General features: G+C 42.9%; 1 protein-coding gene across 3 annotated transcripts in view; it reads left to right on the top strand.

The window, feature by feature from the left end:
* Positions 1-13,439, top strand: part of LOC143221800 (LIM domain only protein 3) — a 104,039-nt gene that overhangs the window by 60,418 nt on the left and 30,182 nt on the right. For all 3 annotated transcript variants that reach the window (XM_076447323.1, XM_076447324.1, XM_076447326.1), the window contains exons 2-4: positions 4,194-4,316; positions 4,402-4,539; positions 5,776-5,901. In XM_076447323.1, the coding sequence (XP_076303438.1) occupies positions 4,228-4,316; positions 4,402-4,539; positions 5,776-5,901 (353 nt within the window). In that variant the 5' untranslated portion in view covers positions 4,194-4,227. The remainder of the gene's footprint in view (positions 1-4,193; positions 4,317-4,401; positions 4,540-5,775; positions 5,902-13,439) is intronic.

Genomic DNA, 13,439 nt, shown 5'->3' on the forward strand with positions numbered 1-13,439 from the left:
CACCTTATTTCGCTTCGCCTGACCAATAAAGCTGACCTCCTCCTTCTCGGATATTTGTAGGTTTCTCGTCGAATAGTCGAGCCTACACGCGTGTTTCCAGAGGAATCCATTCCCCAAAATATCCTTCTCGACCATGTAAATCAGAAAGAAATCTTCCTCTGATTCGATTCCATTGATTTTAAGGGGGCAACTGTACCTGCCCCGAACTGGTAGATTTTCTCCGGAAATGGATACAATTTTCATTTCCGGAAGTCCCTCCGCCGCGCCAAGCGCATTTCTGGGACTAAACTTATTTGTCTCCAAAAGATTCACGTTCGAACCCGTGTCGAGTATTATAGTAGCTTTTTCTTCATCGATGAATCCTTCGATGGCCGTACAATCTTTCTTCGAGTAAGTCTTCAGCACAACGGGGGTAAAAGAAGATGAAATTGCAGTCTCCCCCTCTACTGCAACTTCTTTGCTTTCCCCGTTTTCTTCTTTGCTTGCGTCTTCGGGCAGTCCTTCTGCAGTCCAGTCTGCCGACAATTCCAGCACACCCTGGGCTCGATCGTTCAGTGTCGGTCCTCGAATTCTGGTTCACGAAGCTCGTCTTCCGCACATAGCTCCTGTTCGGTCTGTCGGCTCCCTCCGGTCTTTTCTCGTATCCTCGGTCGCCATAACTCCGTCCAGGAAAATGTTGTTTTGGAAAATAGTAAGGTTTGTAGCGATTACTTTGGCTTCTGTATTGACTCTCAGCGATAGACTCGACAAAGATATAAACCACCAAGTCTTAATATTCGCTTTGTCTCCTCGTTGGCCAAAGCTGCTACGAACTGAGAGGCTGCAAGTTTATCTCTACTTTCGAAAGGGCATTCGCAAAATGCAGCTTGAGCAAGCCTCTCAATTTCCGCTGCCAATTTTGGAAATTGTTGGTTCCATAACGAAACTCCAGTGCCGAAACAATCGCCTGGAAATCATTCTGTTTATCCGCAGAAAGAGAGGTCAACACTCCTCGAGCAGGGCCCTCCAAAGATGCAACCAAGGCCAAAGCTTTCCTCGATTCATCCCATCCATTCGCGCGAGCTATCGTGCCGAACTGAATACGATACTTTTCCCACGAAGCTTTACCATCGCATCTAGGCGGTTTCACAGCACCGAAACATCATGAAACACACCAACCGTATCGCGCAGAGGTACCTTCTGCGAAGGTGGGAGGACCGGAACCGTGGACTCGTTAGGTACAGATATTTGAAGGTTCACGGTTCTCGGTACAATTAATTAACCGCGGCTGTACAAGCGCGTGCAGATTTTGCGTGAGCACCTGATACTTCTTTATTCTGCGTACAACAGATAACAACGGACAATAACTAATAACGGTGCAAGCCGCGTGCTCCCGCTTCAACGACTCGAGAGGATCTGTCGTCGTTGCCATCCTTGTCATCTCATGCCGTCGTAACAGTATTATTACGATTAACGGAAATATTAAAGGTGGTCGAAGTGATCGGTCCAGCGGTTTTAGTTTTTGAATATTTGAAGTGAAAATTTCAACACTTTTCTTTCCACTTGAAGAAATCAAAGTGACTTTGAAATCTCCGAAACTGCTTCACCCACATAAAAAATGTTTGCATCGTGACATTTCCCCTCTATACCATGCAGACCTTTTATGCATAATGTGTTCATATTATTACAATTAACGGAAATAGTTGAAGTGGTTGCAGTGATTAGTCCACCCTCCCTTTTAGCATTTACCCTTTCGAATTTGTACACATTTTGGCGCGAGACTGTTCAAGTGAATAGCAAGTGTATTTCAATGAATCGTGACGGGGCAACCGTGTGAGATGATTGCGGCGGTGGCTACAGGAGTCCACAAAAATTGTGGAACAAAGTGGAAATTGACTGACCACGTAGGGTCCGTGAAGACCTTCGAGGTCGACGCCGGTATTCGGGTTGGCTTCCGCAGGAATTTCGTGCGGTCGAATTCCAGTACGCCCAACTCGAAAATACTTTTGTTATTATAGAACACGCGGTCGCCTGTTCCGCGTCTCAAAGGAAACGATCCCGGCTCACGGTCGGCAGTGTTTGTTGCAGAACCCGCCGAAAAATTCGGACCATTTCAGGGAAATTGTTGCCGTTTGATTCTGCCGAATGCATTCCCATCGAATATTTTCCGATTAATGCATTAACGGTGACTTTAATCGACCTATAATGACAGCGAAACGTATTAACGCCGCACATACATTTCAACGGGACGAATTCGATCGACACGTGATTATAATTTGGGCAACTTTGCGCGCATTTGGATTTAATAGTTTGTATAATTTACCGCGCTAGTTAGTTATTCCATTAATCACTGTACTCGCCCGAATATATGTTTACGAATAATAATTGAAGCATTATTTATGTCATGTTCGATGTATCGACGTCCGTGAAGGCGTGTAAATGGTCAGTTAATTAACTCGGTTTAACGTTGTTCCCGTTGTTGGCTTGATTGTTCTGAAATAATAACAACAAATAATGAATGCGATGCATGGTTATATTGGACGAAACGTCGTTTCTTTTAAATGGTCAGGGCGACGCGACGCAACGTAGCGCGTCGCACAGTAAGTGTACTAGACGGTATTAACAATTTTCTAACTCTAAAATTCTAATTTGGTAAAATTCTTATTATTTCTTTACAAAGCGCTAAGCTGTATACTTTGTTTTGTAATTTGCTACCTAAGAATCTTATAGAAATATAGGTTTTATCGAATTACCGAGAAGAATCGGTAACGCTAAATGATGATATTCAATTGCTACTGGAAACAGACGACATGCACGAAAATAATTAGTATTTCATATTTAACTGAATTATTTGCTAACAAATATTGTCCGTTTGTTACACTTCAAGCAATGTTGATCATCGCTCACTAAATGATAAAAATCGTCCACTGTGTGTCGCTATATCGAAAAGGAAACCGTGTTCGATGGCGCGAGTTTCTGATACTTCGGTCTTCAGTAATTAACATATCAAAGGCTCGGTATTAATATTTGCTTCGTAGTCTCAACCACATAGAAGATATTAACGTCCCCGTAATATTGTGTCCAGGCTAAGGGGAGAGGACATATTGAAACCGCACAAACTTTGCTCATAGCATCCTCGGGTACTCGTAAATATACCGGGTGGCTTGGATCAATCTAGGGGATTTAAGTACGTAGCAAAAAGATATCCGATCTTCCAATATTCTATCCGAAGACATTTTGTAATCATTTCTTTAAAAATTGCTATTTATTCACGTCGGGTACAGTCGCTGTACACAGTCAATTAGTTGAACATTATCGTACCTTTTCCCATTCTATACAATTAGACTGTGGTTTTATGCGCTTATGATAAAAATGAGTAGATCAAATCCAAAACAATAAACACACGTAAAAAATTTAAAGGTACTGTTGTATTATTTTCAGGTAGTTCAAATTATTAAGGAAAGTTAGAGAAATCTTGCAACTGATACAGACCATTTTCATGCTCCACAAAAATATAAAGTCTAGTATAGATTTAATAGATTTCGTAAATTCTACTGAATGGAACAGAGAGTAGTAATAGTCGGATAGGCCGAAGCGAGAAGGTCGGAAAACGCGGGCCGATTAAATAAACGTTAAACCCCTGAAATTCGGTTTAAATTGAGCACAGGGGGTGGACTCTACATACGTCTTCGACCGAGAACAATTAATGTTTATCGGGAAGCCCGTGCAGCCGTTACCCGAGGAGCCGGTGGCGTTTAAACGCGCAATAAGTGGTGTGAGAGAGAAAGAGAGGGAAGGAGAGGGGGAAGGATAGGGTCAAACTAATTCGATTCTAAACTCTGACCACATCGCGAGAAAGAGGCGCGTGGGTGAGTCGGGGCCGAGCCGAGGAAAACCGCCCCCGCTCAGGATGGACACAGATGGCTCTAACCGCGCCGTTAAATTCTGGAACCTGTAACTCTAATTGCTCATAGACAAGCAGACGTCCTAGTGCCAGATGCCGGTGAAACTTGTTAAAAGCACGCGAATCCGATTATTCATTCGCCGTGGTGCGCCGGCCGTGATTTATCGTGTACACTAAACGGGGACACGTGAAAATTAATTAGCCGATACAATATAATAATCGTTGCTCGCATTAATTGCCGGCATTATCGAGCTCCCGCGTGCACGCCGCTCGAATCGTAATGATCAATTAAGATTTTGTTTGATCGCAGGTAAAACCGACCAGCCATCGAACGATTCAATAAAATGACGATGGATGTGAGCAAAAGCGAGCCAAGCAAAAAAGGGGCGACGCAACAGGAATGCGCGGGCTGCGGCAAGGCGATCACGGAAAGGTAAACGGTCTAATTGATCACCGAGATCCTTGCGATCCAAACGAAAAAGATCATCCAGCGAGAATAATCTACTATTTTATTGAAGGTTCCTTTTAAACGCGCTGGACATGTACTGGCACGAGGACTGTCTCAAGTGCAGCTGCTGCGCGTGCAGGCTTGTCGAGGTTGGATCCTCCTTGTACACCAAGTCCAATCTTATATTGTGCAAGAGGGACTATCTAAGGTGAGATCCATTAATATGATATACATAATGAAAAAATGTGATTTGTAAAGATTTTAAAGTATGCATATGCTGAAAATTTCATCGAAATTGATTAACACTAAACCTACCACCACCGGTCAAAATGACCGGTTCCAGACTTTTTATTTTACAATTATTGAAATAATAATAATTATTTCATAAGGAAGGAATAAAATAAATCTTGTTATTTTTATAAGGGAACCTGTGTACCAGTTACTTTTAAGACTCGGTAGGATTAGTGTTAAATGGTTTACGAGTTATAAACGATTAAAAATGATGAAAATTTCAGTTTTATTCTATTATTCGACGATTTACCATTTTCAATGCCCACCTACGATCGACGTAGAAAATCTGTATTTTACATAAAAATACGCAATGTAATTGCTATACAGCGGATCTTTATGCAAAATGAAAATTTTCTACCTGATTTTCAACCAACTGGAGTGCCATAGAAATTTATTTTCTCTCTTAATATGTTTCATGGGTTGAGAATAATATAACAGTATTTTTAAATTCGTCTAATGCTTTTAATGTTTTAAATTACACCTACTCATTTTTGTTATAAATGCATAACATTCGCTGCCTAGTAATTAGAAATATGCAAAACATTCCGATTTTCTGTCCGTGAAGAAATACACGATCGAGACATTGATTCCTATATATTATATTTCCGTTTACCTCGAAGTACCTTGACACAGCATTTCATTACGTCCCCGTAAAGTCAATAAAGGACACGAGTGCCGGAGGAAGAGCTTGCTCACGTACGAGCATCCGGGCGAGGAGAACGGAAGCAACAAATCGAATTTTACAGATGAGTTTCCCTTATTGAATACATCCACGTCCCATATAAACAGGAGGGGGCAAATAAACCGTGTTGAGATTACAAAGTCCCGAGGGAACACGCGCAGGTGGCGCGTCGGTGAAGACCGCACGCTCGCTATCGAAGCTTCGTGGTCTTTATTAATGGCCTAATATTTGAAGATGGCATATTCGTGGCAGTGGTAAGCTTCTTGGTTCCCGTTGTATGCTGACTAAAACTCCTCGCTCGTTAATATCGCCGATACGAGGGACACCGAAAATACAAAACCATTCCCGAACCGAGCGACATACCGCGTTCAGCAAAGAAACAAAAGCAATATCGTTTCGGGAAGGTTCAACGCGGCGTGTTCTTGCCATAATAAAATCAGTAAAAGTATCCTCGTTTTCTTGTCTGCGTAGACTATTCGGGGGCACCGGGCATTGTGCGGCCTGCAACAAATCCATACCGGCCTGCGAACTGGTGATGAGGGCAAGGACCAATGTCTACCACCTGGAATGTTTCGCCTGCCAGCAGTGCAATCACAGGTAAGCTGTATTCCGATATTAATTAAAATTAATGAAACCTCTTTTCGTACAGACAAGTAATTAAATGTTGAATAAATAGAATGCAACAGAATGTAATGATACTTCGTGCATTTATAGTTTTGGTATTTAAGTATTTAACTCCGGGACATTTTTATTAATATTCGATGGAACTTCCATCATAATTCCGATAATTTAAATGGCAATACACAAGTGCAATTTTGCTATAAAATCGTATGAATGAGGATGGAGATCGTCAATGAAGCTTTCTAATTGAACTTTCACACGGAATTCTTGTACCTTCCATGAATGAAAAAGCATGAAAGTTTCTGGAAGGACGGATTATTCCAGTCGTGTGTTAATCAGAGTACTGATGCAGATTCAGATACACCGACGATATTATTTTATTAAATTATACTGAGAGGCAGTGATTAAAAATTCACACCCGAGGGTGGCGGGAAAGTCGCTGATTCGGAGGAGGTATTCGTCGTGGCAGTTCATCCGTTTAACAATTTAATTCGAGCCAGCCGGGCTGTGTGCCTGGGGGGCTCGGCGAAACTTCAGCAGCACTTCGCAACACTTCGCTTACTTATTTACAGCAACCAAGTTAAGCTGAAACTCGTTCGAGTCTGTGTTTAAGTCGAAACACCTCGGTGAATCCGCCGGAAGAAGATAATCGGGGCAAGAATCGGGAAGCCTCGAGTGAGCCTCGCCTCCACCAGACTGGGTAATAAAGTCGAATTAGTTACACCGCGGCTTTCGTCCCTTTTCCGTCCCTTCGACGGCATCTGTCATCAACGCCCGCTCGAAACACATTCACTGTCACTCGTACAAAACGTTCGAGCCTATGTACCTCGAATGGATCACTTCTGAACCACACGACAGACACGAAACGATGGTTGTGGCGTGATTGCTCTTACGCTGGAACAAGCCACTCACAGACTACACATATTATTGCAAACAACAAAACGCGTGGGATAAATTAGGGAGTGGTGGCCAACTTTATCTTCTAAAATAGAAGTACATTATAAATTTAACCGTTATCTACAATAAAAAAATATATTTGTAAAAGTAACTACAATAAGCAATATTAATCGAATGATAACAATTTTTTTTATGAAACCAGATTCGGTTGGGATCTGCAAAATGCTAGGAGGGTGAGGGGGTGGACCCATGTATTTCAAAATATTCTCTATAAAAAAATATATAACTTGTGTGTAGGTTTGATTATTTTTACTTTTAAAAATCACACATGTACTAAATATGTGCAAAATCCCATTGCGAAGGGTTCAATAGTTTTAAAGAAAAAAATTTGGAACAATTCGTGCAGGAACGGTCTCGAAGGCCAGAATACTATCTTAATACCACATTGTACACGATCGATATCCGTTTGCGTTAATTTTGGGGTAAACGTCGGCCATTCAATATATCCGGAATAATTCCGGCTAGGAAAATTAATTAATTTTAGATTATTATCGGAGCAACACGGCTACGTATCAACGTCTCTCATAGTGAGCATTCGGGGCCCTGTGTGTCCTCCTTCTGGCCTACCTCCTAGCCGACTCTGCGATATTCGTTAGTTTTCCGGGAAATTAGTCGGCGGTGATTTGCTTCTGACGTGCACCTCCGGGCACCTGCACGTCGCTCGCATAGTTCCGAACTCTGACTTTCCACTCGGATCTTCTCTCTTGGATGGATGTCTCAGCGCCCCTTCCGCGCTTCCACGTCAATTACGGACGTCACGCTCGGAAATTTCAGCGAGCCTCTTCCCTGAAGGGTTGAACAGATCCAATTTTTCAGGAATTGCAGAATTTTTCGCGAAACGCAGCTACCGCGGCACACCGCGAGTCAGCTGTGCCCGTGAGAAGTAAAAAGAGTACCGGACACGCGATTGATAGAACCAGAAATCGCCTGTCTCCCAATTTCCTCAAATCTCTTTAAACCTAATTCACAATTCTGTGCACCACTTTTAACCCTCATCCGACCCCCGTGTCAAATTGACACGTTTTTACGTGATGGATGATGATATTCTGCCATTTGTGGAACAAATGATCTGAAATTTTGCCAATTTCATTTTTTTTAACATGAAGTACATGCAGAATGTCCCATGTTAAATTTCGTAGATTTCCCAAATTGTAGCCCTTTGTAAAAAATATTTAAAATGAAAATTAAAGTGGTCATACATCCTCTGTCGGTAGACGTGCTTCTGTATAGCTTAGCTAAATTTTGAATAGTACTAAATGACCCTGGAATACGACAGTGTTATAGGTTAGAGAATTCGCCTACCTAAATAGAAACATACAGTTCCGCATAGAAAATAGAGGTCACCTCGAAATCTCGGAAACGAAATATTTTTTACAACGAGCTGTAGTTTGGAAAATAATTGCACAATAATTTCCACAACAACAAAGCTAATTACAGCTAGTATGTGATTTTGAAATATAGCAAACATTTATACAAAATTTTTGAAATTAATTAAATCTCACAAATTGTCCAACATTGGAGGGCTTTGACTAGAAATATTCCCTTAAAAGTCAATACCATACACAGACGTCGTCTCTGAAGGGTTAAGAATCTTCTTGGATTTTTCGATTGTACTAACCGGGACCACTATCTCTTAGTTTCCTTCAATCATCGAAGATTGCTGTCCTCTTAGTCGTCACATTAAACGGGCCCCTTACAGTATTCTGGCGCGACATTTCGCGCACCTAATGTCAGACGGCGGCATTTCCCTGACCTTCCCCCGTCAGCTTGGAGCTTCCGTCTCGGATTAACTTCCACTCGACCGATATCAGCGTATCGTGCAACCACGACTCGCTATGAACCATGGCTCATACTGATGCACGAGCAGCCCTGCGATATCCGCGTCGGATTAGTCGGACTTTGGTCAGCGGACGAACGAATTACACGTTCTCTTCCTGAATTTCAAATATAAATCCCCTATTAAAAACGAAGCCTTTTTCTATTGTGTAGGTGAGCCCTATCGCGACGAGAATAAAAATATACAGAGGAAAAAATCGCATATATGGAGCCACCCCTGTTCGCAATGCCCTTTGCCCGTCGCGACGCTAAGCAAAGTGGAGAGGAGAGGAGAGGAGCAGCGAGCACGCCGCACGTGACTATCGAGCGAAGTCGATTACTGCTTAAAGATACGTCGAAAGTATACTTTCTTTCGTGGTCGAAGGTAACGTGCAACCCTTAAGGCGGACCATTGGTTAGGGGTCGAAGCGGTTGACCGTAGCTAAAACGGAAACGGATGTGGCCGTTGGGTCACGCGATCTCCACGAGCCGAGCATAAAACACCTGAGTTGTTTAATCATACGCTCCCAGACCGAGTCCGTACATCGTAAACTCGTAAGGGTAGGCCTCCGTCTCAGTTGCCCAAACGTGATCGCTATGTTCCTCCGCCTCAGTCTTGCCCAGCGAGATGTACACCGCGATAAAACGATTGCTTTCAACCATTAATAGGTTCGTCCATCAATAAGTGGCATTGTCACACGATATTTATATGAAGTCACATGTTCACTAATCAATTTTTATAATTATCACAGTAACATAGAAAATTCGTGTTACTTTAATCATTATAAAAATTGATTAAAGATCATGGTGACTTTATAGAAATTTCGTGTATCAATGACACTTACTATAGTGATAATAAGTGCAACGGGTTGATTAATTGCAAAATGGTACCGAACACAAATTTTCTATGTTAATGTAATAATTATAAAAATTGATCAAGAAACATGTTGACTTTATAGAAATTTCGTGTCTGACTCCTGACGACAATGAAATATTAAGTAAGGGTATATTAAGGTGGAGATCTGAAAGTACTCGACAGCAGTCGATCATGTAACTGTTTGCTGAGAACACTGGCAAACGAGTGGAGCGGTAATTGTAAAGATTTGATGCTATCGTTAGAAGATCAGCGTGATCTCGGAAGTGCGACTAGCTGGTACGGCCAGAAACTTCGCGGAGACGCGATAATAGATGGACGAGTGGCAATTAAACTTGTTCGAAGGTCTCGAGGGACGACGTGGAAGACGCGAGACACCGAAGCTTTTTCGACTTGCGATCCGGCCGACACGACGTAACATCGAGCGGTCCTTTGTCTACGAAAGCGAAGCGGGTATTGTTGAGTCGGTGTACAGCTCCTCCTTCGCAGGGGTACAGTTCATTGTTCGTGCGTATATTGTATTTAGGCATTACGAGTCGAGCCGGTTTAATTGTTATTGTTTCGCGGCGCTTATCGAACTCGCTGCCCTGCTGCATTCCCACGCGAGTCATCGCCTAGCCTCGCGATTACTCGAAAATCATTAAACTCCCTTCAACCGGGTACGAAACGCCCAAGCAACGACGGGAACTGTTAATAGATACGAGTCCGGATAAGCCGTGGGCGAAATCGACCAAAAATTCTGATGGAGGCATTAACATTTCAAGTTTACCTTGCATCCCCGACATTACTTTACAATCATGAAAATATTTGAATAAGTTCGAGTCCGTATAAGCCGTGGGCGAAACCAGCGAACAATGATGGGACCGTAACGTCTACGACTATGGAACGCTTCCGATGAATATTTGACCCTCCACCTTGCCTTCGTGATGACAGCGTTTCGATGTTCGAGTCGGACGACGCTTAGCACAATGCAAGGTAAACTTCGCGTTACGAATTCACGGTTTTTCGAAGGGTAGCGAAGAGAGGCGTATCGTCGTGGTCTGGGTGGAAAGGTCGGCAAAGAGCGGAGGTGGAGAGGAGCGAGTCGCGTAGAAGGGAGCGGCCATTTTGTTTCCGGTGTCCCGGGAGCACTTCCGGTCACCGTCACGCAGTTCTGCGTCGCGAAGTGCCCCCGAGCTCCTGAGATCTCCTTCCACGATTATATTCAAATTAAATGCAGGAGTCTGACCGGTAATATACTGCCGCCAATTTAGCTACAACCCCCCGGAGGGTGGTTCGCCTTACCTCGTTCGCCGGCCATCCGACTTTAGTGCCCCGGGAAGAATCCGGAGAATCGTTTCTATCTGATCGTGTTGATCTTGCGTGCCGAAAGCGCCGCGCGCCTCTACCACAGTGAAGCAAAGATTCGTCGCGACCGGCGAAATTTCTGTTGCGACCGTTTGTGTTTCTTTGTTTTCTGCGTGCTTCATCCATTTCCTGATGCGGTCAAGGAGGCGGACAATTTCACGGACCGCGACGATGTCGATAGCGATGACCGTGCAAAGAGGGACAGACTGATCGGATCGGGTGGATATGAAATATTGAAGACCCCTGGGAAAACAACACCTCTGCCTCGGGAAAATCCTCGCGATCGCCAGTAAATGGCGACAGACAAGGAATTCGCTTCCGGTTTTGGATGCAAAGCTTGCGCACGTATCGCGTTCAAGCGCCGCTGCGTCCGAACAGTTGGGTTTCAGTTGCACCATTTTCAATGGTGATAATCCGACGTAACGGGGACCTCGTTGCACGTACCGAACCAGCTTTGTCACCGGATAACCTAGACTCGCATTGCCGGCTCCGGTAGCGTCAGCGATAGACCCCCACCCCCCTACTCTCCGTTTCCCAACCCACCGGTTTCCACCCCCTCGCGGCATCAACCCACCCTCTTTCAGCCAGCCGGTTTCATCCCCTTCGTTGAATCTGCCTTCGAAACCGGCCGCATCGTGTTGCCGTGAACACTCGCTCGCCAGCGCGCGCGCGCCTGCACTACTTCGCGCGCCGCACACAAACTCACGGTAATAGACGTTCCGGCGCGATTATAAATGAAACGCGTGACACGTACGATCGAATTACCTGAACGATCGCTCGAACGGACTCTCACTGCCGGAATGATGGCCGGCCTGCCCTGCGGGAAAGCGAGAGCTGTGCTCCCTTGCGTCGTAACGAGTTCGCATTCATCCTGGACCCAGCCTCGACCGGAGTTCACCCGGCTAATAAGTATAGTTGAAACTGCATTTCCAGTGTTAAATTCTGCGCTCAAAGGAAAAGTCTGCACGCCACTCGCTTTTGTCTGTTTTGAATTTTAATCGAATAAATACGGATTTCTATTTCTCACACGCACACACACGCAACATATTCTAAATCAGTGTAAATAATTAAATAGTAAATAAACGTGTGATTTTAATTGCAAATAATAACTAAACTTTTTATTGAAATAAAAGTAATTTAAATAATTCCAAAAGTGATCTATTTATTATTTCTTATTTGCAAATAAAAGATTATTTACTATTTGGATTGAGGTGGAAATCAAATAGTTTTTGGTCTTCTCTTATTTCTTGTATTTTGTATATACAATGAACACACGTGCTCGTTTCTTGTCTGCTATAGCAACCTTTTCAGGTATACCGCCAGTGGTCGGGCCCATCTGCCTATAAAAAAATACAATTTAATTTATTATTTGTCCATACAAATAATAATTGAAATTGTATTTGTGAATAACAATTAACTTTATTATTTTAAATAATTCTAGTTAGACTTGCTCAAATAATAAATAATTATTTTTGCTTTTTATTTAAATATCCAAATAACAAATAACCTGTTATTTAAATTTTTATTTAAATAAATTTATTTATTGCCCGACACTGTGTTCTAAATAATGTGTTAACTAAATGAATTAAAGGACCTTTAGTAAGTTATCAAAATGTGAACTTCAAAAATTGCTCTCTTCCTTCTTATCTTGCAGTATTCTCTCATTTATGTATTATGAAGCACCTCTCAGCAGATCCAACAGGCGTCAGAACGGTTCTGTCAGTGATGTAAGCAGTGACGGATAGGTAAGACTGTGACATAAACAGCAGCGAGTCAGTACGATTGTACGGTTACACGTGTGTCTCGCTGTTACATCGACATCCCAGAATCGAGACGCATCGAAGTGACCACTGCGTATGGTAATCGGAGCCAAAAACTCTCTGAGTTTAATTGAACGCGATAGCCGATACAAAGTGAACATTGCGGTCAAATGGCAACAGGTTCGGTAAAGGGCGCGTAGCTAAACCGAAAATACCAAATAAAATGTTACGACGATCCGACGCGACGCGGCAGAACGAACAAAAGAGCAAACCTGCCCCGGCGTTTCGTAGAATCGGACCGTAGAAAATTAAATCTAGGAATTAATTTTTTCCGTATATGAAGCTGGAAGCAAGATGTTCTGTCCAGGATAGATCCAACGATAATCTGAAAAAATTTTGGTAATTATTTACATTCAGGGCTTCCTCACCAATTTTGATGAAATTTAAATATGTTGTCAAAGTCATCATTCTGAACAACTTTTTCATATACATGTTACCGCCGCTCAATTTTAGTTTTCGAGATATTTGCGAAAAACTATCGCTAATACTGTATTGAATTTTCCGTATTCCTGCACGCTCTGCGGCAACGTAAGCCTGTCCCGGCGCGTCATTTGTTTACATTTTGCTTGTAAACACGCTGCGGAGATGAGAGAAAAAACAGGGTCTCACTCAAATCCACAGAATCGTACATCGTTCGATGTGTGTCGTTTCTGTCCTGCGTCAACCGATTTCGATGAAATTTTCAGTATATGTACAACTAA

This window comes from Lasioglossum baleicum, chromosome 3 (genome assembly GCF_051020765.1).
Source record: "Lasioglossum baleicum chromosome 3, iyLasBale1, whole genome shotgun sequence".
In the NCBI taxonomy this organism is placed as follows: domain Eukaryota; kingdom Metazoa; phylum Arthropoda; class Insecta; order Hymenoptera; family Halictidae; genus Lasioglossum; species Lasioglossum baleicum.